This window comes from Protomyctophum parallelum (assembly GCF_964188405.1).
Source record: "Protomyctophum parallelum genome assembly, chromosome: 14".
NCBI lineage: Eukaryota > Metazoa > Chordata > Actinopteri > Myctophiformes > Myctophidae > Protomyctophum > Protomyctophum parallelum.
The window spans coordinates 39000791-39025281 of NC_139709.1; the positions used below are offsets into that span (position 1 = coordinate 39000791).

At 43.6% G+C, this 24491-nt stretch overlaps 1 protein-coding gene across 1 annotated transcript in view; it reads right to left on the reverse strand.

Annotated features, from left to right (window-relative positions):
* Positions 1-24491, reverse strand: part of ccdc24 (coiled-coil domain containing 24) — a 36604-nt gene that overhangs the window by 4484 nt on the left and 7629 nt on the right. The window contains exons 3-6 of the mRNA XM_083781557.1: positions 20687-20844; positions 10106-10219; positions 9867-9968; positions 4318-4372 (exon numbers count right to left, since the gene is read on the reverse strand). Coding sequence (XP_083637683.1) covers positions 4318-4372; positions 9867-9968; positions 10106-10219; positions 20687-20844 — 429 coding nt within the window. The remainder of the gene's footprint in view (positions 1-4317; positions 4373-9866; positions 9969-10105; positions 10220-20686; positions 20845-24491) is intronic.

Genomic DNA, 24491 nt, shown 5'->3' on the forward strand with positions numbered 1-24491 from the left:
TGCGTTACTGACATTATTAACACATCCGAGGCAAGCCCTGTGCGTTACTGACATTATTAACACATCTGAGGAAAGCCCTGTGCGTTACTGACATTATTAACACATCTGAGGCAAGCCCTGTGCGTTACTGACATTATTAACACATCTAAGGCAAGCCCTGTGCGTTACTGACATTATTAACACATCTGAGGCAAGCCCTGTGTGTTACTGACATTATTAACACATCTGAGGCAAGCCCTGTGCGTTACTGACATTATTAACACATCTGAGGCAAGCCCTGTGCGTTACTGACATTATTAACACATCTGAGGCAAGCCCTGTGTGTTACTGACATTATTAACACATCTGAGGCAAGCCCTGTGTGTTACTGACATTATTAACACATCTGAGGCAAGCCCTGTGCGTTACTGACATTAAGCCTCATGTAGGACAGTGGTGGGCAAAGCATCGTTGCATGCCGTCGGGCAGAAAGTAACCTATCTCCATATTTTCATAATTAATTAATTAGTTTTTGTCGCATTCCTAAGCCAATAATTTGATGACCGGGTCAGTATAGACTCAGTAGGAGAGAGCAAATGTACTTAGTTACTGTCCACCACTGTATATAGTCTGTCTAAACTGTGAGTGAGTCAATAAATCTCCCTGTCTGTCTAATCTGTGATTCAGTCAGTCTGCCTGTGTCTACCTATCTATCCAAATTGTCTGTCTAGGTGTCTGCCTAAATTCAGTTGACAGAATTCAGCGTTGTTTTTCAGAGAGGGAGAGAGACGGCCAGAGAGAGGCCCACATAGTTTCCAAGGCTTGAGAAATGATGAGATATTATAGCAATTTACTCCACAGCTCAGATAGTCTCTGAACAAGCAACACATTCCATTAAATAAGTAAGTGTGTCTGTGCGCGCGTGCGTGCACAACACGTGCGCATATAATTAATCCTTAAATTAGCATTGTTGGGTTTGTTGGATAGTACTCAGTGGTGGAAGTAATAAAAAATACAATTAGATCTGCTATTTATTAATTTCTTAAAGGTACGGTAAGTGATTTTCTCTTTGGTTAAAATATGTGTGTTAAATATAGCTCTATATTCTGATAGTACTCATTGTTGTATAGAGTGCTTGTTCAGTAACAGGAGTCTCTGTACATACTTGTACAGAACCCCAAAAGGGGTTCCCAACCCGTCCAGAAGGGTATAGGGTTACAAACAGGGATTCCCATCTATAGGGTTAAAATTAAAGTGATGACGCAAAGAAATGAGAAGACCATATTAGAACTGGAAGAGTATACACTAAAGTGGGTACTCTCCCCTGAAAGTTTGCAACCCACCTGTTGTGAGCTTGTACATCGGCTATTTTGAAAAGTGATGATAAAAAAGGAACGGATTTGGACATGCAAAGTTTCCACGTGACAGTATCAACATCCTGATATGTGTTAAATTCACAGTGACAACAAATTAACTAAAATTACTGGAACAACCGAGATGCCTTGTAGTTACACACACACGCACACTTTCTCATCTGGTCTGCAGGGAAGTATAAAAATTGACATCTGTCTCTCTTTCTCTATGCCAGCAGCACATAACTAGATTGACGAAGCCGTGTATTTCTCTATAGTGTGTGTGTGTGTGTGTGTGTGTGTGTGGTAAGTAGCTGCAATGATTGAAGGCAGATCGATTATACTCAGCACAGCAAAGCTCTTGGCTAGACAGGGGGACGCGGGTGGGGGGAGGCTTAGGTTGAGCCCTTGCAGGCTCCCTGAGTGTTTGTGTACTGTATGTCACACATAAATAAGTAAGTCACTTAAGTAAGTAAGTATAAGTAAGCTGAGCGTGCACATGTTAGGGCATTAACATAATAATCGAATAGTCGACTAGTCGACTAGCAAAACACTAGTCGACACTGTTAATTGACATCCGATTATTCGCTAATATTATTTTTAATATTTTTTATGATTTTTTATGATTTTTTTTTTTTCTTTTTTTGCTTTTCTACAGCAGACATGCAGCTGTGAGCTCGGTTGTTTTGTTGGTAGTTCGCCAACTTCAGTACTAATCCATTCCTGGCTGATTGTTTTCATATCATACAAGCCTACTGTACGTGGGTTTTGCCGTCACCCCACTCGTGTAGGTGTGGTGGGCGGCGTATCGGCGGTGGCACTAGCAGCAGTCAAGACAGTTTTTCTTTGGGAAAAGCATTATGTGATATGCCTCATAGGCTCATAAGATCAATGGGGACAACTACAGTGTGTAAATACTTTTACTATTGGTGAGTTTATTACTGTAGTTTGTTCAACAAGTTAGATTGGAGACGTGTCGTCGTCCGGTACAGTAAAGTATAGCAGGAGTTCCTCCTCGCTCTGCCCAATAGTATCCAGTTTGGTGACAGTCAAACTACAGTAGCTCTTGCCGTGATTTCATGTTTCTTCATGCTTATCCAACAAAAGTCTGCGTGCCGCGTGTGGCATTATTAAAAACAAACAGCGATGCCGCACGATCATAGTTCTAATACGTAGCCGCAAAAGACTCGCGATGGAGTTAAGTAGTTGATCATCTGATTCATAGCCTGGCAGCCTGCTAGCTAGCAAACCTCCTCCTTGCTTGTAGCTCCTTCTAAAAACCAAACGAACTGTGATTGTAACTTGTTGTTGAACATTTAGGGTTGTATGAAAAACATCGCATGGTTCATTGCTCCAGTCTCCACTCTCCAAACATTGTGAACAACGTAACATGCTATGCTGATCCGTAGAACGGTCTTGTGCATAAAAAATAGCAGATCTACAAGCTCACAACGCGTCCATCCGTGAGTCATTGTGGACTTGCAACTTTGACTTGAAACAGCTGAGCTAATTTCGGCCAATCAGAGCGGCATTCAGCGTAATCTAGTAAGAGTGGCGACACTCGCGTTGACTCCCACTGTAACAATGGAATGCGGAAGTGCTCATTCTATCTCAATGGGATAGTTCCAATGTTTGGAACTATAGCCCATAGGAAGTGTGTCGCCACTCTCTTAGTACTATTCCACTCGGCCTGCATTGATAGTGCATTCACCGGCTCTGTTTTGCTTCGCTCGCTGGCTGTTTCATAACACGATGTTTTAATGCTTGATTGGATGGAATAAATATCATATTTTACCGCCGACTAATCGACTATAAATCGATTTTGATGGTAGTCGAGTCGACTATCAAAAATCACGTTTGGTTAATGCCCTAGCACATGTGTATGAGTAAATAAGTACGTACGTAAGTAGGTGTCCCCTTGTGTGCGTGTGCGTGTGCGTAAAAAGGGGCCATTTCAGGGTCTCTGAAGGAGTCTAAAGTAGGATTCAAATATGGCCGGCGGCGACATGCCCAAAATATGCACACTAGGGCTAAAGTGGTTTAATCGTAGAAGAGTAGACAAACTTTTTTTTTTTTTTTACAATTTTTTTTTTGAACTATTTGGACATAGGCAATGGAAAAAACAACCCGTGTTCCAATGGACACAATGTAGTTATCATTTAGTCACAAGCTCTTGTTAATAGAGCGTCGCAGTCCCTCCCCCTTTCAGAACAACGAACGGCCCAGGAAATGAAAACGCAATGCATTTCCCCATAGGCAGTTCTTATTTAATTTATTTAAAGACCTTTTAAGCGTCGTACGAAGCCAACTCTTGTCGTGACAAATCATGACTACACACACAATATTTTGGACCAAACAAATAATTACAAAGAAGAAAAACAACAAAAAAAGTGTTGTAACCTGCCGTTCTTTTCTACTTTCTAATTCTTTGTTTGCCCCCCCCCCCACCTGATAAGCACTTGGAATCTAGTTGAGTCTTTAAATTTAGTTTGACTCGGTTCTACACAGATACATTTGTGAAAATAGCTATTTTCACGTTTCACTTTCCACTTCTAATCCTAACCTTTTTTGACAATGTTTGACCAGTTTGTATAGTATAGTTTGCACGTTACTTTTGATGCAGTAACCCTAAGGCGAAATGGACATAGTGGCAGAACTTGGTATTGCAACTCGAACCAGCGCAGGTCCATTGACTATCATTGCGCACGTTCATGTTATTTGGGCAATGTTTCATACATGAACGCGTGCAATAATAGTCAACAGCCAACACGTTCACGATTTGGCCCAATCCATCCCAGAATGCACTCTGTTCCTACCCGGAAGGAGGAGTGAAATCGCCCCATGCGCTTTTGACAACTCTGGGTAGAATGATAAAGGTTCTGCAGAGCTTACGTTCCTTGTGGTTCTGATCAAACGGTTGATGAGCTGTAAAGCACATAGACAGGTGAAGATGATCATGTTAGTTAATAGTTCTTCAGGTCCTCACCTGTAGGTACGTCACCTCACTCCTCAGAGACTCACACTCCTCGGTTAACACACACCTGGAGACAGACAGACAGACAGACAGACAGACAGACAGACAGACAGACAGACAGACAGACAGACAGACAGACAGACAGACAGACAGACAGACAGACAGACAGAACAGACAGAAATGAGTGCGTAAAGAGACAGGGGAGAGAGTGACAGCAGTGGGGTTTAGCATCTGTGCTCCAGTTGTTTCCATTTAACAACGCGTAATGTGCCAACAAGAAACAACAACCAAAATATATCTTCAAATGGAAACTGTGTATTTGACAGCTATAACACACACACACACACACACACACACACACACACACACACACACACACACACACACGCAACACCAGACATGCACTGTTACCTCTTCCAAAAGCTCTGGCAGTTTTGTAATATAGCTGTTGGCGGTTTGGTTGCCAGCCATTTAGGCCTCTGTTCTCAGTCAAACAGACCTGAGTTTCATAGCACATTTTGACGTGATGTGAGCTTCTAGATAGGCTATTTGGGGAAAATCCCCCCCCCCCATGATTGGGGTTCAAGCAGTTAACCTCTCTTCTGAAGATATTGCCAATCCTAAAATTAGCACATTGCAAATTTTGAAAATATTCAGACTGTACGATTTGAGGTTTGTGGCAAGTGGGTCTCTTGCACGGTTAAAAAACCTTAACCACTTCACCACAAAAACTGTCAACATGATTTCTAAAAATAGCATAGGTATAAACCACAACCCATCATGGTGCAATGAATTGTGAGCTTCATGTATACCTGCTATTTTGGAATGGAATTTGTCTGTTTAATCCAATGGAGTTGTTATTTAAATCAGTAGAGAATACCGCCTGTCAGTTTGAAACCTCATACGTCCAAAACTGTTACTTAACACGATTCAAATAGCAAATCTACAAACTCAAAACATGTCGCTTTGTGCCGCGCTTCGAGCTAGCGGATCTGCTGCTTTTGTGTGGCGCTGTAGTTAGTGTAGCATGACCAAGTAAGGCTTTCATTTATGAAAGTTAAAATATAGAGTTAAGAGGTTGTACGTAGCTTTCCTTACATAAGGAGCAGTACCATGTTGTCACCTCTCTCTCTCTCTCTCTCTGGTTATGTAACTATAGTAGACTTTATTTGCTTTTTTTTTTTTGCTTTTTCAAGAGAAGGAATGGAATCCTCTTCCTGCTCCAGGGTCTGGGATCTATTTTCTGACAATGGAGCCTTTTGTTCTGTTTGGGCCTGTGAGGAAGAGAGAGAGAGAGAGAGAGAGAGAGAGAGAGAGAGCACAGACTCAAGAGTGCTAATATTTATGTTGTCGCCTCAGATGGGGTGGAAGGAGGAAAGGAAACGAGCGAGGGAACGAGAGGAGAGGAGGGGAGGGGAGGGGAGGGGAGAGGAGAGGAGAGGAGAGGAGAGGAGAGGAGAGGAGAGGAGAGGAGAGGAGAGGAGAGGAGAGGAGAGGAGAGGAGAGGAGAGGAGAGGAGAGGAGAGGAGAGGAGAGGAGAGGAGAGGAGAGGAGAGGAGAGGAGAGGAGAGGAGAGGAGAGGAGAGGAGGGTTCCCGGCTCCACACTGGGCAGTGGTCCTCAAACCTTTTCATGTCATTATGCATTGGGCTCACAGAGCCCCATATAATCCATGTGTACACTCTCAGAGTTACCAGTCATGGGGCTGCATGGGGACAACCTGGAAACCCCTCAAGGACCCCTGGGGGTCCCTAGACCCCACTTTGAGAACCACTGACCTATAAAATCCATATCAGTCCTCCCAGCGGACTGACCTTAAGGTTCCCTCTTAGTAGAAAATAACACAACATGAAAGCCAGTGGAAAAGTCTATCCCCCACCGTCTGTCTGTAGGTTCCCTTAGTAGAAAATAAGTTAATAACACAACATGAAAGCCAGTGGAAAAGTCTATCCCCCACCGTCTGTCTGTAGGTTCCCTCTTAGTAGAAAATAACACAACATGAAAGCCAGTGGAAATGTCTATCCCCCACCGACTGTCTGTAGGTTCCCTCTTAGTAGAAAATAACACAACATGAAAGCCAGTGGAAATGTCTATCCCCCACCGACTGTCTGTCTGTCTGTCTGGTACAATGTTTCAACAGTAACAATGGACATCTGGTAATTCTGCCATCATTCCCTGTCTTTCCCTCTCATACATAACCACTTTCCTTGACCATGCTTTCCCAATGTTCCGATCTACAAAGCTCACAACGTGTACACCAGGGGGAGTTCAACAAAGCACGTTCAACCCAGATTCGGCTCAAACTAAAGGGTTAAATTAATTTCGCTCCCATGTCACTAAAAACGTGGAACGCCCTACGAACACCCATTAAGAAAGGTGAATCCCTAGACTCCTTCAAAACCGCTCTCAACGGGCGGCTGTAATATGTATGTGTATATTTGTACGTCTTTAAATGTTTTGATGAATGGAAAATGTATGACCCTGATGCAAACAAGTCTTAGTGCGTTTTCTGGTTTTATCATCATAGCAGATTTTGTTACTTTCGTTTGAACTGTATCCAGTCTACAAACATTTGGAAAAAGAACATGAATATTCGGTAGAAATAGCCCATCTACATGCTCACAAAGCACTGTGTTGAGAGTGACGAATTAAACAGTAACTGCCTGGTGCAATTATATAGCACCTTTATCCAGAGCGATTTACATTGTACATTGCAGTCACCCATTCACATGCACATTCAGAGTGTGAATAGCAGAAAGAGAACCATGCATGCATGCAAGGCACCAATTAACCTGCTCAGCGGGAGCAGCTACAGGGGTTCAGTGTGATACTAACCCAGGAGGAGCCGCTGATCAAACCAGGAACATTCTGATTCCTACTGTAAGAAGCCACTCTACTGAGTCACTGCCGCCTTGCCGTGTAGCAAGCTTTTAAAATTGGCTTTTTTAAGAGATTTGAGGTATAGAGGGGAAAAAGGAGTAGGACCCAGGGCATCGGTCAACAAAGTACATTGTCTCTGTCGGGTGGAAAGTGGAAACCTCATACAGGTATGTCCAAAACTGTTACTTTTCAGGATTAAAAATTTGAAAAATAGCCAAATATGTTTGTTACTGGCGCATTCATTTTGGACAGAGAAGACAGACATGCTATTCGAGGTGTAGACCTCTATAGTATGTAGTTATGTCATCGGGCAGAAACCTCTTATCTCCATATTTTTATCCGATCAAGTATGTAGTATGATCAGATTGATCATACTAACAACATCACACAAAAGTGTCAAAAACACAGTATCCACAAGCTGGAAATGCAGTGCGAAGTGACGTGCTTTGAGCTTGTAGATCTGCTATATTTGCCCAGTGACCAGTGTTTGGGAAATACTGGTATAAAATATTTACGTGAGTTGTCCCAACAGCCCTTCTGAGTTTCACCTCAGAAGGGCTGTTGGGAGTGTTGTGATGCATGGGCATTATTTGTGTTCGTACAGTGTCCTAGTCATGTGATGCATGGGCATTATTTGTGTTCGTACAGTGTCCTAGTCATGTGATGCATGGGCATTATTTGTGTTCGTACAGTGTCCTAGTCATGTGATGCATGAGTATTCTTTGTGTTTGTAGTGTCCTGGTCATGTGATGCATGGACATTATTTGTGTTCGTACAGTGTCCTAGTCATGTGATGCATGGACATTATTTGTGTTCGTACAGTGTCCTAGTCATGTGATGCATGGACATTATTTGTGTTCGTACAGTGTCCTAGTCATGTGATGCATGAGTATTCTTTGTGTTTGTAGTGTCCTAGTCATGTGATGCATGAGTATTCTATGTGTTTGTACAGTGTCCTAGTCATGTGATGCATGAGTATTCTATGTGTTTGTAGTGTCCTAGTCATGTGATGCATGATTATTCTTTGTGTTTGTAGTGTCCTAGTCATGTGATGCATGAGTATCCTATGTGTTTGTAGTGTCCTAGTCATGTGATGCATGAGTATTCTTTGTGTTTGTAGTGTCCTGGTCATGTGATGCATGAGTATCCTATGTGTTTGTAGTGTCCTAGTCATGTGATGCATGAGTATTCTATGTGTTTGTAGTGTCCTGGTCATGTGATGCATGAGTATCCTATGTGTTTGTAGTGTCCTAGTCATGTGATGCATGAGTATTCTTTGTGTTTGTAGTGTCCTAGTCATGTGATGCATGAGTATCCTATGTGTTTGTAGTGTCCTAGTCATGTGATGCATGAGTATTCTATGTGTTTGTAGTGTCCTAGTCATGTGATGCATGAGTATTCTATGTGTTTGTAGTGTCCTAGTCATGTGATGCATGAGTATTCTATGTGTTTGTAGTGTCCTAGTCATGTGATGCATGAGTATTCTATGTGTTTGTAGTGTCCTAGTCATGTGATGCATGAGTATTCTTTGTGTTTGTAGTGTCCTAGTCATGTGATGCATGAGTATTCTATGTGTTTGTAGTGTCCTAGTCATGTGATGCATGAGTATTCTATGTGTTTGTAATGTCCTAGTCATGTGATGCATGAGTATTCTATGTGTTTGTAGTGTCCTAGTCATGTGATGCATGAGTATTCTATGTGTTTGTACAGTGTCCTAGTCATGTGATGCATGAGTATTCTTTGTGTTTGTACAGTGTCCTAGTCATGTGATGCATGAGTATTCTTTGTGTTTGTAGTGTCCTAGTCATGTGATGCATGAGTATTCTTTGTGTTTGTAGTGTCCTAGTCATGTGATGCATGAGTATTCTTTGTGTTTGTAGTGTCCTAGTCATGTGATGCATGAGTATTCTTTGTGTTTGTAGTGTCCTGGTCATGTGATGCATGAGTATTCTTTGTGTTTGTAGTGTCCTAGTCATGTGATGCATGAGTATTCTGTGTTTGTACAGTGTCCTAGTCATGTGATGCATGAGTATTCTTTGTGTTTGTAGTGTCCTGGTCATGTGATGCATGAGTATTCTGTGTTTGTACAGTGTCCTAGTCATGTGATGCATGAGTATTCTTTGTGTTTGTAGTGTCCTAGTCATGTGATGCATGAGTATTCTATGTGTTTGTAGTGTCCTGGTCATGTGATGCATGAGTATTCTATGTGTTTGTAGTGTCCTAGTCATGTGATGCATGAGTATTCTATGTGTTTGTAGTGTCCTAGTCATGTGATGCATGAGTATTCTTTGTGTTTGTACAGTGTCCTAGTCATGTGATGCATGAGTATTCTTTGTGTTTGTAGTGTCCTAGTCATGTGATGCATGAGTATTCTTTGTGTTTGTAGTGTCCTGGTCATGTGATGCATGAGTATTCTTTGTGTTTGTAGTGTCCTAGTCATGTGATGCATGAGTATTCTTTGTGTTTGTAGTGTCCTAGTCATGTGATGCATGAGTATTCTTTGTGTTTGTAGTGTCCTAGTCATGTGATGCATGAGTATTCTATGTGTTTGTAGTGTCCTGGTCATGTGATGCATGAGTATTCTTTGTGTTTGTACTTTTTGTGTTTTATTTATTCTTTGTGTTTTATTCTTTGTGTTTGTACAGTGTCCTAGTCATGTGATGCATGCTTCCTGGTACTCACTTGAGGTGTGCCACCACTTGGTCTATGTCAGTGACATTCAGCCTGTCTCTCACAGCCTCGATGTCATCATGACTGGACCCAACTGAGCAATGAGAGCTGGGTCTGAGGAGAGGAGAGGAGAGTCACATTTAAGTCATGTCGAATTAAACAAATGCCAGTTGGGTGAAGTTCAGATAATATGAGATGGCTTCCCCCTGTTCCCTATAGTTCTAAAGAGAGCATAGAGTGGTGTTACTGACCTGGGGTCTGTAGTAGGGCTTCTGCATGTATATGGGTCACTGTGGCTGGTGGGGCGACTCAGGGCATAATTCACCACGTCTGCTTTATACTGTAACAAGACCTCTTCATCATCCCTAAGGAAGAGGGAGAGGGAGGGAAGGAGGGAGACAGACAGACAGACAGACAGACAGACAGACAGACAGACAGCACACTTGAGGTTTGATGATACACAGATAGAAGTTGGTGAAATTAACCGTGTGTGTGTGTGTGTGTGTGTGTCTGTGTATATGCGTGTGTGTGTGTGTGTGTGTGTGTGTGTGTGTGTGTGTGTGTGCGTGCGCGTGTGCGTGTGCGTGTGTGTGCGTACGTGCTTGTGCGTGTGTGTGCGTGCGTCGACACACACACGTGTATGCTAACAGGGACGGAAACAGTGACTACATTGTTTTTTATGGGTAATCAGCTCAGAGTTGCTCCAAGCCAAATTAGTATAGCCTGTGGTAACACACACACCACATGCACACACTTAATGGCACTAGAGAATTTAAATGTTCACTCCAGCAGACCTCTGCACTACAGGCTTGGAAAACATGGACTTAATGACTCATTTAGTCTTAACTGGATTGATGATATTACAATTCCTCTGCTATTATTAAGTATAAAACAGTTTACTCTATATTATAAAGGCATTAAAGGTCAAGGGCTCTTTGTTAAGCCATTTTACAAATGCAATGACAAAGTCATTCTGTTGTGTCAAGCTGCTGTGCACATACAGTACCTTAACGATTCTCTCTTAGCACTCCAATTCCTTAACGGTTCCCTTTAACGAATACTATTATCTTAAAAAATATCTATTAGATGTTGTCCTTTTGTATAAACAGATTCAATCTTACATACAGTATTCCATTATACATTGTTGTAGTGGTTCTCAGAGGTAAATGGTGCATTTATATAGCGCCTTTATCCCAAGACGCTTTACAGAGATTGTGCATTACATTCACACACCAATGCCGGAGGAAACCATGCAAGGCACCAAACTGCACAGCGGGAGCAATTTGGGCTTGCTCAAGGACACTTCGACACTAACTCTGAGAGCCAGGGTTCGAACTGGGAACCTTGCTTGCGGTTTCCATCCGGTCACTCTACCCCTGAGCCACTGCTGCCCCCGGGGGGTTCCAAATGGAATCTTACAGGTACCGGTATGTAAATCTGAGAGTGTACAAATGGAACCGGGTCTGTTTGGGTCCATTTGTACACTCTCAGGGTTATGGTGGTCCTTGAAATTTGAACCTTGGTAGTTTGAGAGCGCTTTTCTAAGTGCTCATCTTTACAATGGTTCATTCATTCATACATTGGAAGGTGAAGCAACAGTCGACACCAGTGTCCTCACTTCCCACATTCACACACCAATGGTGGCAAGCTCACACCGACTGACACACTGGAGGCAATGTGGGGTTCAGCCCAGCTCCTAATCCAGACAACAGTCTTGTCAAAACTCGACTATTGTAACTCCCTCCTTACTGGCCTACCAGCATGTGCACTTAAGCCTCTCCAACTGATCCAAAATGCTGCAGCTCGCCTGGTCTTCAACCAGCCAAAATTCTCACACATCTCCCCTCTTCTCCGCTCCCTCCACTGGCTCCTGGTCCTTGCCCGCACAGAATACAAAACTCTAATAGTGGGGTTCCGTCTCCATGTTAAATTTAGTTGTCATTTACAACTCATGTAAAAGTTTCACTTTCAGTACTAATTTGAAGGTGAGGGTCTATAGAACCATTTTGGTTCGAGTGGCAATCACCAAAATAAAATAATTGGCCTATAGGGGGCGTAGTCAGGTGCCAACCCCCATCAGCGCTACCAAAATATGTAAACTGTTGTAACATTTTTTATTAAATTATCCAATCTGAACATATGATATATGTATGGATTCACAATCAGGAGTAGCATTTGGTACTTAAACCTTATTACACATATAATATTTCTTTCCACCCAGTATTGGTGTATATCCACAAAAACAGCAGGAAAAACGAGCTAAAAACTAGTAGTGGGGTCCCTAGACAGACCGTCATTTACAACTCAACAAAAGTTTAACTTTCACTTCTAATTTGTAGATAATGACCTATAGAGCAATTTTAGTTTGAGTGGCAAGTCTACAAATTAAAGAAATATATATTTTTGCCAAATTTCCAAAATGGCCAAAATCGGAATTATGTTTATTTGAAAGATGTCTTAATTTTCTTATTGCTGTTTTTTCTTTGTTTTTCTTGCTATATCAAGTTAATCCTGTGTGAGGAATCAACTGGATTTCAAATATTAATGTTTTGAATAATCTGATATAGAAACAAAATAAAGATGGCTGCCAATGTACATTGAATTACTACATTACGCCTAACTTCTATCCTGTTGAACCTAGAATGGTGATGTTGGTGCCTATACCTATGTTATCATGAATGACTAATTGTATAAAAACAAAATACATATAATAGGACAATATATAATATTTCACAAAAATGAGACAATGCAGTACATATGTGGGGAACTAAAGTTAGATATTGGAATATAATACACCACTCCTGTGTTATATTTGTTTATTTTATTTAATTACTTATACTATGTACTGCCACTATAGGGGGCAGAGTAGCAGGTGTGTCTTAATTGTTCAGACTTGGTAGCTTGTTAGTTATAATACTAAGCATACTGCAGAAGAGCATGAGCTGCACTGATTGCTCTCTTGTGGTATTGATATTTTGAAGGTAAGCAAAAAAGTTAAACATGTCATGAAGGATCCTAAAGTGTTTTTTATGAATATGGATAGTCATGGAGTGCCACGATACGGTCTTCTCCCAGCGCAACTGCCTTGTCGTTTATCTCTTGGGTGAGTTCTACCTTCTGGAATGAATGGTCTGCTGCAAGTGTTTCTTCACCACAAAAGACACATTTATTACGATTAACAGGTGCACCAGTCCGGCATGATCTTCTTGCCAATGCCACAGCACATCCGGAGGCGGCGGCGTGAGAGGGCACGCAAACGTGCTGCTTTCATCGCTAACCTCTTCAAGTTCACCAAGGATTTGCTGGGGCAGAAGCGCAGTGGCAAACTGGCCTCCTCGCAGGAAGACATAGACCAACATCTGAAGCAGACGTACAGCGACCCTGCAAGAGAGCAGGAGTTGGGAGAGTGCAACAACCTCATAGAACCCCCTGAACCAGATGTGCAGTTCGACATGTCGGAGAGGAGGGTCAGCAACCACCTCCGGAGATGGCTCGGACTACCAAGGAGCCTGAGCAGCATTGCACTCTACGGAAACACCAACAAACTGCAACTGCCTTTCAAATCCCTGGAGGAGGAATTCAAGGTAACTAGAGCCAGAGAAGTGGTTCAGTACAGGGACTCAAGTGATCCGAAGGTGACTAAAGCAGGGATCCAAGTGAGGACTGGCAGGAAATGGAGGGCAGAGGAAGCAGTTCAAGAGGTAGAGGCAAGGCTGCACCACAGGTGCATGGTGGGCGTGGTCACACGAGGCCGAGCAGGGCTAGGTTCCTTTCCGAGTCCCCAAATGAACACCAGGGGGAAGGAAAGGCGACGCCTTGTTCAGGATGAGGTGAGAGCTGCAGTGGAGGAGACCAGAACCTGCAAGGCTGTGGGACTGAAGCAACAGGGAGCTTGGACGAGATGGGAGAATGCGGTTGAGAGGAAAGTGACCTGGGCAGAGCTTTGGAAAGCTGAGCCTCACCGCATCAAATTTCTCATCATGGCAGTGTATGACATGCTTCCAAGCCCGTCAAACCTGCACATATGGGGCATAGCAGAGACACCAGCATGCCCACTGTGTTCCAAGCGAGGGACCCTGGAACACATCCTCAGTTGCTGTACAAGGGCACTTGGAGATGGACGGTACAGGTGGAGGCATGACCAAGTCCTTAAGACCATTGCTGAAGCCACCAGCACAGGACTGGAGTGGTCAAAGCAGGTCCGACCATCTTGTCAGAGCTGGGGACAAGCCAACTCCTGTCAGAAGAACAACATCTGCAGGCATCCTGATGTCTGCAAGGGACTGGCAGTTGTTGGTGGATCTTGAACATCAGCTGAAGTTCCCCAGCCATATTGTAGTCACCACCCTGTGACCAGACATTGTCCTTGTGTCTGAGTCTACCAAGCAAGCAGTGCTGATGGAGCCGACAGTCCCGTGGGAAGATCGCCTGGAAGAAGCCTTTGAAAGGAAGCTCTCCAAGTATGCAGGTCTGGTCAGCGACTGCCAGCAGGCTGGTTGGAGAGCAAGGTGTTTCCCTGTGGAGGTTGGATGCAGAGGTTTTGCAGCCCGGTCCTTGGCCAGAGCCTTCAGTAGCTTAGGCATCGAGGGAGAGAGAAAGAGGAGAGCCATCCGCAGTACCACCGATGCGGCAGAGAGAGCCTCAAGATGGCTGTGGCTCAAAAGAGGGGAGCCTTGGAGTCATGATAGCTAGCTAGCCGTCTGGACACAAGCTCTAGGTCTGATCAACCCTGGCTGGGTCACCTGGAGGAGGGCGTATCATGTTGAAAGACCCGAAACGCCCTAAGATTCCAGGAACATCACTGAGGATGTGTCCAGACTAGGCATCAGTAGATGTATGTACACAGTCTTATAACTAACAAGCTACCAAGTCTGAACAATTAAGACACACCTGCTACTCTGCCCCCTATAGTGGCAGTACTGTACATAGTAACTAATAAAATAAACAAATATAACACAGGAGTGGTGTATTATATTCCAATATCTAACTTTAGTTCCCCACATATGTACTGCATTGTCTCATTTTTGTGAAATATTATATATTGTCCTATTATATGTATTTTGTTTTTATACAATTAGTCATTCATGATAACATAGGTATAGGCACCAACATCACCATTCTAGGTTCAACAGGATAGAAGTTAGGCGTAATGTAGTAATTCAATGTACATTGGCAGCCATCTTTATTTTGTTTCTATATCAGATTATTCAAAACATTAATATTTGAAATCCAGTTGATTCCTCACGCAGGATTAACTTGATATAGCAAGAAAAACAAAGAAAAAACAGCAATATAAGAAAATTAAGACATCTTTCAAATAATCATAATTCCGATTTTGGCCATTTTGGAAGTTTGGCAAAAATATATATTTTTTTAATTTGTAGACTTGCCACTCAAACTAAAATTGCTCTATAGGTCATTATCTACAAATTAGAAGTGAAAGTTAAACTTTTGTTGAGTTGTAAATGACGGTCTGTCTAGGGACCCCATGCACTACTAGTTTCTAGCTCGTTTTTCCTGCTATTTTTGTGTATTTACACCAATACTGGGTGGAAAGAAATATTATATGTGTAATAAGGTTTAAGTACCAAATGCTACTCCTGATTGTGAATCCATACATATATCATATGTTCAGATTGGATAATTTAATCAAAAGTTACAACAGTTTACATATTTTGGTAGGGCTGATGGGGGTTGGCACCTGACTACGCCCCCTATAGGCCAATTATTTTATTTTGGTGATTGCCACTCGAACCAAAATGGTTCTATAGACCCTCACCTTCAAATTAGTACTGAAAGTGAAACTTTTACATGAGTTGTAAATGACAACTAAATTTAACATGGAGACGGAACCCCACTATAATGCTGGCATTCACAAAGCAACCAAAGGTATGGCTCCCCCATATCTTGCAAGTATGATCGATCCCTACAAACCCTCCCGCGCACTCAGATCAGCCAAAGCGGGGAAGCTGGAAGTACCTTCACTAAAAACACCGGGACAACGCTCCACACGTCCCAAACTCCTCTCCCTTCTGGCTCCAAAACTACGGAATGCACTTGCCATTACAATCAGAACTGCAGCCTCACTCCCAATCTTCCGCCGTAGTCTGAAAACCCACCTTTTCAGACTCCATCATGGCCCATAGCACTTACCCTATAGAAGTTTACAAATGGACCCACTTCATAGTATATATAGAGTATAGTATGTATAGTTTATATGTATAGTTTATTATATAGATATTCCACTGTTACGTTCTTAGTTTACGCATGTTTCATGATAACTACTTTTTATGTATGCGATGTATTGACATGCTTTTTTGTTATTGCTTATTGTAAATCGCTCTGGATTAAGAGCGTCTGCTAAATGCCTAAATTGTAAATTGTTCAGTGTCTTGCCCAAGGACACTTGGACATGTAGACAGGAAGAGCCACGGATCATTGGTCAAGCTGCTCTATACCTCCTGAGCCACAGCCGCCTTATTGCAATTGCAATAGCAGACGTGGAGTCCACAAATACCAGCTCCGACAGTGTGATGAACCTGGTTCAAAGTGTGATGGAACCGATTCCTGTTCTTCAATGTTGGATCCGGTCCAAATCCGGTTGGGATCCCTGCCCTATACTGGAAAACTGGGTTTTTAAAAGTAAACAGTGGCAATTTCACAGGTTCCGGCACAGCACTGTCCCCCTTTGGTCTTTACAGACCTCTCTTTGTTGGCTGCTAACGGATCACTCACACACACAATAAAGCAAAGTGCGAGTGTGGGAGCGTGTACGTTTATGGGTGTGTGTGTTCAATGGTGGGGGGGGGGGGTCAAAGACCACACAGGTGGAGAAGAAGATGGGGTGTGCCGAATGACCGCACTGGCACCCCACACACGTATACACACGAGAGCACGTGCACGCTTGCACACACACACACACACACACACACACACACACACAAGCACCCACCCACACTTAAAAATGGACATGTGTCGGGAATGCTTGTACAAATACTAAAGTGGCACACTGGATAGAAAAATCTTGAAAGATTAATCCTGAAAGTGTAAAAACTGGCCGTTATGGATACATTATTTACCCTTTCATATGTCGAACTAACACTATGAGAGCCAGGCTACACTGGAGACGGAAGCAGCTAGGTGGCTGCACCGACAATTTGTCCATTCCACGGGGAGTTCCGTATTTACTGTTTTTTTCCTCTGAAGGCGAGGGGCTGCATAACCCCTGCGGACGCCGGACACACAGAAACATAGAGCACTTGCGTAAAAGAAAGATTCACGCACGGAGCTTATGCACAACCTGCGCAAGTGTAGCCCGGACGTAACACTGTTTAGGTATTCAAAGACTGTTTCCATATTAGCACGACACAGTCCTCCCAGGCCTTTATCACGGTTATGCTTGTCTGAATGAATGAGATTAATAATGATTGCTCACACACACACTTTCTGGCATGTCTGGAAGAGAGAGAGGGGAGAGAGAGAGAAACGGGATGCTGGAACGAGGAAGAGGAAATGTGATCAGTTTGTCCCTGAAAGCCAGTCGCATTCATTTACAATTGAGTTATAAAAACGTTGGGGATTCCGAGGCTACAGTTGAGCACACACACGGACGCACGCACGCACGCACGGACGGACGCACGCACACCTTAAAAGATGGAAAGTGGTTTTGCTGCTAGCTGGCAGTCATTTGTGAAGCACTGATACTGTTTGTGTCTGCCGTTTGTCTGTTGCTGTCAGGTCAGGGACAATAAGATGAGTTTCCACTCAGTACAATTATTTGAGTATTGTACTGACCTCATCAAACCTTGGATAGCCATACATGGATCATCATTGCATATATGGAGCTGGCCAGCAACTCTACATCTGACCTCATATATGGAGCTGACCTATTCTGACATTCCATTATGTTGATCCTTCCTCTTCGATTTCTCCCTTTTGACTGAGACCTGTCCATTCAACAGGGCCTGGCCCTACCTGGGCCGGTGGGTCCTCATCAAACCCTAGCTCAAGACACTGCCCCCGCTGCCACCCTTAGACGTCCATATATGGAGCTGACCGGTTCTGACATTCCATATGTTGATCTGACCTCATCAAACCCTGTACACTCAAGACACGCTCCATATATGGCCAGTACAGAATTCATTCCATATGTTGATCTGACCCCCCATGACAAAGCGCCAGCCCATCAGTCTGCCGTTACCCAGGCTGGTGCGTGCACACCACCTCAACCTTTTGGGGAGGGTCGCTTCTCGCCCCTTAGGGCGTCTTACTGGTGTTATATTAAATTATACTTTAGTAGACACCCATGGCCGCTAGAACACGACAGGAAATACAGCAACACATAAACATAACATACGTACCGGTATACATGCAAACAATATGCCGTTTGAAACGGCATAAGTGCCTTTGCCAAACTCTCCATGTTTCCATTTACTAGTAAACCTCATTTAAAGTGTTTAGCATAAACAGCTAATTATTAGCTGGAAAGCCACAACACAATTGTGGCATTTCAGAACTGTGGCGTACATGTCAAAGACAGGAAGTCAGCAAATCAGCCCAACAATGAATGGTTCATTCACGTAAATTAGAATAATAAATCTTGAATTGAGCTTTTTCCTTTTTCTTTTGTATTGTTTTGAAGCGGGCGGGAACAAAAGCGGTGAAATGTGAAAGGGGCAACATTCCTGGAAGAAGCCAGCCGGTTGCCGGGATAGCATCTTGTAGCACGTCATATACAAGCATACATACACATGCGGCGTGCGCACACACAACCATTATTACGCACATCCACGTCTGTTCTGGTTAAGAGACGAAAACACTCCCGCATGTCACCAACTAACTCGCGTTTCAATGACTTTATAAGCAACAGTGATGTTTAGAGCATTGTTTCTCAAAGCGGCGTCTGGGGACCCCACTTTAGTTCCAGGGGGTCCCCAAGAAAAGGACATTAATATAGCATCACGACCCCTTTAACCACTTTAACCATACTTTGACTATTCAAAAACAGCCGATCTACAAGCTCACAGCGATGGAATGAATCACTTAAATATAATCTATAATTGTTCCTCATACAATATATTACTATTCTTAATAAAAGAGAAGAAAAGAAACGTCGTATAGAATGAGATATAGACTGAAGCGTCACTTTAGTTCATGCACGGCAGAGGAATCACAGCTGTCAGCACAATTCAGGGAGCATCTTAAGAGCGGAGCCATTCATTTAACTGTATTCCACTTGTTGTGATAAATAAATAAGTTACTTGAATCTACTGATGACTGGTCACGTGAGTGTTCCTGACTGAAACTAATGTATGTTACAAGACAGCCTTTCGGCCCTATTTGAACTGCCCACACATTTTATTTATTACATTTTATACTTTTTTATTTATTGACATGACGTCATAGACGGTGAACCGCAGTTAACCCCACACATTCCAAAGGTTACAAGTTTACAAAAAAAAAGGTCCAAATGCCCCATCCCAACTTGGAAGAGTAGGAGTAGACTCGGTTTTCCAATCCCAGGTAGAACATAAAAGTTAGGAATTGCAGCTGGGTTATTGTCCCCGCTCACGGTTACAAATGCTTAAATAAACACGGAGGATTCACGGTGCACCCTGCAGAGGAATGCGTGAATGTATTCTCTGTTCCGTCATTGTTCCGACTGGCCTAGAGGTCTCCAGACGGGTTTGTGACATGTCTATGGCTCCAAATCTTTGTTCCCCTAATTTGCTGCCCATTTGTAACTGACCAGGGAGCACTATACAAATATATAGCACTTTATGAGCCTCTTTGTTTTGGGGGGGGGGGGGTGATGGGTGACGCACGGGGCGTGGCGACCAGGTCGCGACCCATCAGCTCGTCTCTTAATGGCAGCCACAAACGGCGGGGCCAAGTCTGGACTCCTCTTCAGTGTTGCCAGATTTTGTGAGAGAAACAAGCGGCCAGGTCTACGAAAACAAACAGAAAATAAGCGACTAGGCCACATGGTCACACACACAGGGGGTCCGCAGCTACATGAAATTGCCAATCTACAAGCTCACAACGCGTCACAGTGTTATTTACCAAAAAGTCTTTGAGTGGAATATTTAGAAATTCTATCAACACAAATCTTGTATGGTCGTCCTTGGCACAAAATATTTTCAGATGGGGGTCCGCGTGGCCAAATACAAATTCATTTGGGGGTCCTAATTTGGCTTGACCGGAAAACCACTGGTTTAGAAGGAAGCCCAAATAAGCAACTACACTTTAGAATCAAGCCCAGAGAAACTGCAACCACCAATATTTGCAGGCAACTTTACAGAAAAACAAGCCCAGAGTCGCTTATAAGCAGACTATAAGCATGAGCAGACTTGGCAAAACCAGAAGAAGAAAAAAAAAAGATGGAGGAAAAGATTCTTTCCATCTTAGAGATGGATGCGGGGGATGGGGGAGGGGGGGGTTTCCACGATGGTGTGGATTTCTACAGCTGGCTTCCACTCTGATTGTGGATGAACTCATTAAACTGATGAAATCATATTACATAATTAACTTAGATCGGCTGCAGTGGAGCAATGAACAGGGAAATAATGGTCAATGCCTATTGTGATTGTGTCGGTATGTGTATGCATGCACAGGCAAGCGTTTGTGCGCGTGCAAGCCGTGCATGTGTGTGTGTGTGTGTGTGTGAGAATGTTGATGTGGCGCTGCTCTGCGGCGACACGGGCACAAGGGCTCCGCAGCAACTTTTGCAGGCGGGTCCTTGGGGTCCAAGACAAATTTCTCCCTCGGGAGACAAAATAAAGAAACCTTGAACCTTGTGTGTGTGTGTGTGTGTGTGTGTCCAGACTCCATACCTCCCCTCCCTGGCAGCTCTCTCTCTCACAGCCTGCAGTAACATGCAGATCTCGGCCTTCAGTAGTTCTCTGACCACGGGGGGGTCCGCCAGAGGAGGCTTCCGTCCGCGGACACCGTCCTGCTGCATCCCCCGCCAGATCTCTCGCCACATCTCCGCCTGTGGGATCAACGACAGACCTATCGAGGTTGGTCAAGGCAGTGGTTCTCAAAGTGGGACCCTCAGGGGTCCTTGGGGGGGGGGGGGGGGGGGGGGGTTCAAATGGGCCCTTATGAGTCCGTAATTCTAAGAACGAGTGTACAAATGGAACCATTTGATTCCATTTGTACACTCTCTGCAAGTAAGGTTTCATTTGGTTACTAGCCTGGGATCAATACCATTGTCGGGTTTCTGATCCGGTCGGAGCGGAAATAACGTTACATCCTCACGTGACCAGAACCAGCGACCAGATGGTTCTGGACCAAAATGACTCCCCTATTTTAAAATGTTTAGTTTGGTATAATTGTTTTGTTTCTTTTGGTATAATAATCATACATTTTCTATTTAACTCGTAGCGAGACTAGCCTGACTAAACAAATTGATTTGCATTATGTGGGGAACAAAAACAATGTGACGCCAACTGGAGCCAATCTAACTTTAAATCACTGTAGCTGCATGAGGACTGGCACAGCACGGCTGATGATGCACAAAAACTAATTTCACCAAATGTTTTACTGACTACGTAAAACTGTGATGTGACAATAAAGTCGATTCTGATCTTTATAAAGCAGGACATATCCCACTATACCAGAATCAGAATAGGGTCGACGCGGTGTCTGGTTGCTAGGATCGAGCTTACCAGCACTCCACTGGCCTCCACACTGCCACACTGACTATTCATAAGTACTCTGCCTTGGGTCCAGGCGTATTATCCCTCCCTCAAAAGTCTTCACATATTGTACAGTTAAAATAAAACACATTATTCAGCCTCATTTCAGCCACTTAGGACCACTCTACGCAACGTCAATCAGCGATGTGCACCTATTGTAACATCATTCTACAGGCCACAGGTTTCTGCGTTGCACATTTTTGCAGCTAGTTGTTACGTCTCAGACTCGACCATTATCCAGTTCCATTTTGTCTGTTGGTCCTGATCTGTCTGTTTTCATCCTGGGGTGAAATCAAATCACGTAAAAGTGTCACGTTCTTATAGTTTTTTGCCTTGCCATGTCTCTATTTTAGTGCCTTCTTCTGATTATTTTGTGCTTACCACTTTTTCAACAAAGACAATTTTACGGAGGACAGTGTTTCAAAAGGTTATTGTGCCTATCCGCAAGTTTAAACACAGAGTTGGAAAAATGGCTGAATGGTGTCGGGGAAATACATGGACTAGAAGGTATCTGCAAATCAGTGTTAATGCAGAGTATGCACAAACCGCACAGCATACATCTGTTTAAAACACTATCTCTAGAACACCCGCCATAACATCACGGCTCACTGGCAATGGAGGGGAGAAAAGTAAACGTACAAACGTGTGGGGAAAAAAAGACATGTGTGTGTGCGTGCATGCTGGGCTTCTATAAAGTGTCAGAGGTGGACACCATGAACAACTCCCCATCTGTTTGCTGCTAGTCATTACTCTGCTCTCACCTCCAACACTGAACTTCAAAAGAGGCTGCTGGAGGAAACTACAAAACTCTCTCTGTGTGTGTGTGTGTGTGTGTGTGTGTGTGTGTGTGTGCGTGCGATCCCCAGTTCTCCCAAACGTTGTTTCCACTTGCCATTTAAAGTTTCTATCACACACAAACACGGGTGCATGCAGACATACTCCACATTTCAAAGAGAATGGGGCCAATTGTGTTCAAGTGGCACTTTCTGGTGGATAACATAGAACGAGTAGCCGACATAAAATCAAAGTACTGTTTTCAACTATGATTTACAGTTTGAGAGAGAGAGAGACACAAGGTCATCTCCACCCTCTGCTTGGTGTAATAATGGTGTTTATGTTACAGGCTTCACGGCTCAATGGCTATCGAGATGCATGTTGACTTTTCCTCCTCCTACACACAATAAAGTCCTCCGTTTAATTGAACTCAGAGAACGTACAAATGTATCCGACTGGCCAGACTGCTGATCTCATCCAGGAAGTATTCTATTTTAAAGGGTTGTTTACATCTGCCAGCACTCTTTAAAAGAAGGATCAACAACAATTGTTGTTAGGTAGGGATAGGTCGAGCCTGGCTCATGGACTATTCACATCACCATGGTGCATCGGCAAGAATGTGTAGACAAGGAGATTTCCGTTTAAGCCTTTATTTCCGTTGCACAGACACACATTTAGATTTGAGCGAGGAGGTGGTGAGGCATCACGGTTATGCTTTTTATTCAGTGACGCATAACCGTGTGGTCTGCTGAGACTCCAGAGCAGAGGGCTCTCAGCTGGTTGCTACTGCTGCTGCTTCCAAACAGGGACTGAGGGAACAGGCAGCATTATATACCAGGCCACCAATGAGTTGAGTGCAGGACAGCAGTGATTGGCAATGAGTACGAGCAGGTGATCCCATCCATGAGAAAAAGGGGGAGGGTTGCTGACTAGATGACTCTTTTCTACTGTCTTTAATTAACCCGGGTTCATATTCATTCATCGTAGTGCATGTGAAAACTATTGAATCTCATTTACATGGATATCAATCAGTTATTCAGAACATCTATGTGAATATCAATATTTACACTGCTTTTGGGTTCTCAAGTCACCCAAGAATGGTACATGATAGAAATGTAAGACTTAACCCATTCTGACCGGGCACCCATTTTGGTGTTGGCATCATGTCGTGCTTTATCTATTGAAAAATAGCAGATCTACAAGCTCATATCGCGCCACCGAGTGGCGCGATACGAGCTTGTAGGTCTGCTATTTTTTTTCTCAGGTCAGAATGGGTTAATCAGACCAGTGGGTGTCCAGTGGAAACCTCGTATGAATCTGATCTCAGGTCAGAATGGGTTAAATGATCGGCCTATAGAGAGTCGCAGTCCCGCCCCCTACCAGGGCCCAGGAAATGATTCTCCATTCATTTTCCTCAGACATTTCAAAAAGTATTTATTTAAAGACGTTTACGCCGCGGGACAAAGCCAACTCTTGTCGTGACAAATCATAACAAACAAACACAATTTTTTGGGCGACGAACAAATAATTAGAAAGACGAAAGAAAACGGCAGGTTACGACACTTCACTGAAACCTAGCGCCGCACAGTCCCTGTCCTCCAACCTCAATCTGCCCCGCATTACACACGCCAAACATTCTAACAATCATCTTCATTAAATTAATTTGCGTCAAAAACAACTCATCTCCCCCGAAATCACGTGTCACCAGTCTCACCACTGAAATGCATTTTTGGGACGGCAACAGATTAATCCTGTGACACAGTTTTCCGCGCAACACATGAGCTACATGCACGCTGATGCAGGTTACAGCCCTGTAACACATGAGCTACATGCACGCTGATGCAGGTTACAGCCCTGTAACACATGAGCTACATGCACGCTGATGCAGGTTACAGCCCTGTAACACATGAGCTACATGCACGCTGATGCAGGTTGCAGCCCTGTAACACATGAGCTACATGCACGCTGATGCAGGTTACAGCCCTGTAACACATGAGCTACATGCACGCTGATGCAGGTTGCAGCCCTGTAACACATGAGCTACATGCACGCTGATGCAGGTTGCAGCCCTGTAACACATGAGCTACATGCACGCTGATGCAGGTTGCAGCCCTGCGCGCACACAGCGTGGCTGCGTGACACACTGATAAACATTCCGTTATGA